This window comes from Penaeus monodon, chromosome 27 (genome assembly GCF_015228065.2).
Source record: "Penaeus monodon isolate SGIC_2016 chromosome 27, NSTDA_Pmon_1, whole genome shotgun sequence".
Taxonomy (NCBI): domain Eukaryota; kingdom Metazoa; phylum Arthropoda; class Malacostraca; order Decapoda; family Penaeidae; genus Penaeus; species Penaeus monodon.
Window position 1 is genome coordinate 30,183,608 of NC_051412.1, and position 2,719 is coordinate 30,186,326.

The 2,719-nt window shown below is 40.0% G+C and overlaps 1 protein-coding gene across 1 annotated transcript; it reads right to left on the reverse strand.

Annotated features, from left to right (window-relative positions):
- Positions 1-673: 673 nt before the first annotated feature.
- LOC119590489 (pseudohemocyanin-2-like) lies at positions 674-1,260 on the reverse strand. Its single transcript, XM_037939142.1, has one exon. The coding sequence runs from the start codon at positions 1,258-1,260 to the stop codon at positions 901-903; it is 360 nt and encodes a 119-aa protein (XP_037795070.1). The 3' UTR covers positions 674-900.
- Positions 1,261-2,719: the final 1,459 nt, after the last annotated feature.

Here is a 2,719-nt window from a genome sequence, read left to right on the forward strand (position 1 = left end):
TTCGATATTATGCTTATAATATTTGCCATCTATTACTCCCATTAACTTTATATTTCCCCTCACCTGAGGGGAAATATAACCTAACAATGTTGCCAACGTTGTGGAAGCACAGAAATTACAGTAGGGATGGCTGTAATATCATATGCATGGTGTGATACTGGAGTATGCGGAAAGATGATGGTAATAGTAATAAGCTTAAGCACAGGACACCAAACATTTACCATCCAACCATCGCCACCGGATCCTACCCTTACTCCATCTTGTTGCATTCCATCCCGTTCCTCTTTTCCTTACTCCATCCTCGTCTTTTATTTCTTCGGATATGGCGAATATCTGAACTGAAAAAGACACGCCAGGCTGTAAGCGTAGGGTATGCTTCTACTCGTGAGATTTATTATGTTGAATTTAGTATTCAGCAGATTTAACGAGCAGTAGTCGGATGATGATCACTTCGTGCTAAGGAAATATGTCCCTCAATTCATATTGCTTGTGTTCAATTAAATATGTCTGCTTCAACTTTGTGCACTAGCCTTATGGTTCTCAACATCAATAGTACATAGACTTGAAAGTATACAACCACTGTACAGCCTCCTATCAACTTTACCCTTCTGACACGTTTTCATGTAGTACACATATGATAAACACTATAATATATATCAGGGAGAGGGAAATGTTTTGATTGCAATATCTTTTATTTGCTCTTCATACAGAAATTGTGGGATACATATCTTCACCGTCAACACCAAAACAAAAATCATATATCGCATTACTGGTGGTTAACTTCAATGATGGGGAGTATGCTGACCATGGGTGAAAACTTCACTTGGGCCATTAGCTGTTAAATAGCAGATCACATTTCATCATTAAATCTATAAAGAACTGTTATTGAAATGGAGTTTCCTAATGATGGATATGTACGCCATGATTGAAGACTTTAACTTGGATGTGACCAAAGTTTGGAAGATCTTCGAATACACGTTCATCGGGAACCTTGCGATCCAGAGGGAAGCCATGTGGGCGATTGTCAGGGTATTTTCCATGGGAACCGTAGTGATTGAATTCGGTATTTTCGTGGAGTCCATCCACTGCTGCATCGGCTGCGCCATCAGTCACGGCTACAACAAGGTCGAATTCCAGACCCTGTTCATTACCCTTAGGGAGAAGGAATCGATTAGGAATACCAGTTGCACTCTCGAAACCTTTAAGTCCAGAGTCTGCACCTCCCAAGGCTTCTTTGGCCTTCTCAAAGAGAGTTGACATATGTGTATAAAAAAATTATACATTTATTGTTAAAAAAAAATTTCTTTCATCTTACAGTCCCTACGGGAAAAACACGAAACCCGAACGAAAATGCTCGGAACCCTGTTTTACGTCCCTGAGGGTGCCTATTTTTCGCAACTCTTTTTGAGAAGGCCCAAAAGGAACCCCTTGGGGGTTTTTTGCAGATCGGGAAATTTAAAAAGGTTTTCGAGAGTGCAACTGGTTTTCCTAATCGATTCCTTCCCCCTAAGGGTAAGAACAGGGTCGGAAATTCGCCCTTTTTTGTAGCCGTGTTTGTTTGGCGCACCCCGAGGCAGCAGGGGATGGACTCCACAAAAAATCCCAAATTTCAATCCCTAGGGTTTCCCATGGAAAATCCCCCTGAAAATTTCCCCCAAACAGGGTTTCCCCTCTGGTTTCGCAAGGTTCCCGTAAACCCCGTGTTTTCGAAGATCTTCCAAATTTGGGCCATCCAATTAAAGTTTCAATCTGGCGTACATATCCATCATTAGGAAACTCCATTTAAATAACAGTTCTTTTAAAATTTTAATGATAAAATTTGGGGTTTGCATTTAACAGCAAATTGGCCCAAGTAAAGGTTTTTCACCCATGGTCAGATACCCCATCATTGAATTTAAAACCAAACCAGTAAGCGATATATGTTTTGTTTTTTTTGGTTTTTGCGGTAAAGGGATATGTACCCCCACTTTTTTCTTTTATAAGAGAAAAATAAAAGATATTGCAATCAAAACTTTTCCCCCTCTCCCTGATATATATTATGGGGTTTTATCATATGTTACTAAATAAAAACGTTTTCCAGAAGGGGTAAAGTTGATGGGGAGGCTTTTACGTGGTTTTTAAACTTTAAAGTCTTGTACATTGATTTTGAGAACCAAAAAGGCTAGGCACAAAGTTGAAGCAGACATTTTTAATTGAACACAAGCAATATGAATTGGGGGAAAACATATTTCCTTAGCAGGGAAGTGATCATCATCCGACTATGCCCCCGTTAAATCTGCAATACTAAATTCAACATAAAAAATCCAGAGTAAAGGCATCCCCAAACGCTTACAGCCGGGCGGGGGGGGGCCTTTTTCAGTTCGATATTCCCATATCCGAAGAAAAAAAAGACGAGGAGGGGAGTAAGGAAAAAAAGGAAACGGGTTTGGAATGCAACAAGATGGAGTAAGGGTGGGATCCGGTGGCGAGGGTGGATTTTAAATTTTTTGTGCCCCCTGTGCTTAAGTTATTACTATTACCTCATCTTTCCGCATACCCCCGTATCACCCCCTCCCATATGATATTACACCCATCCTATGTAATTTGGGTGCTTCCACAACGTTGGCAACATTTTTTGGGGTTTTTTTCCCCCCCTCGGGGTAAAGGGGAAATAAAAAGGGTTAAAATGGGAAATAATTTGGGAAATATTTAAGCTTTAATATCGAAATAATAAATATTT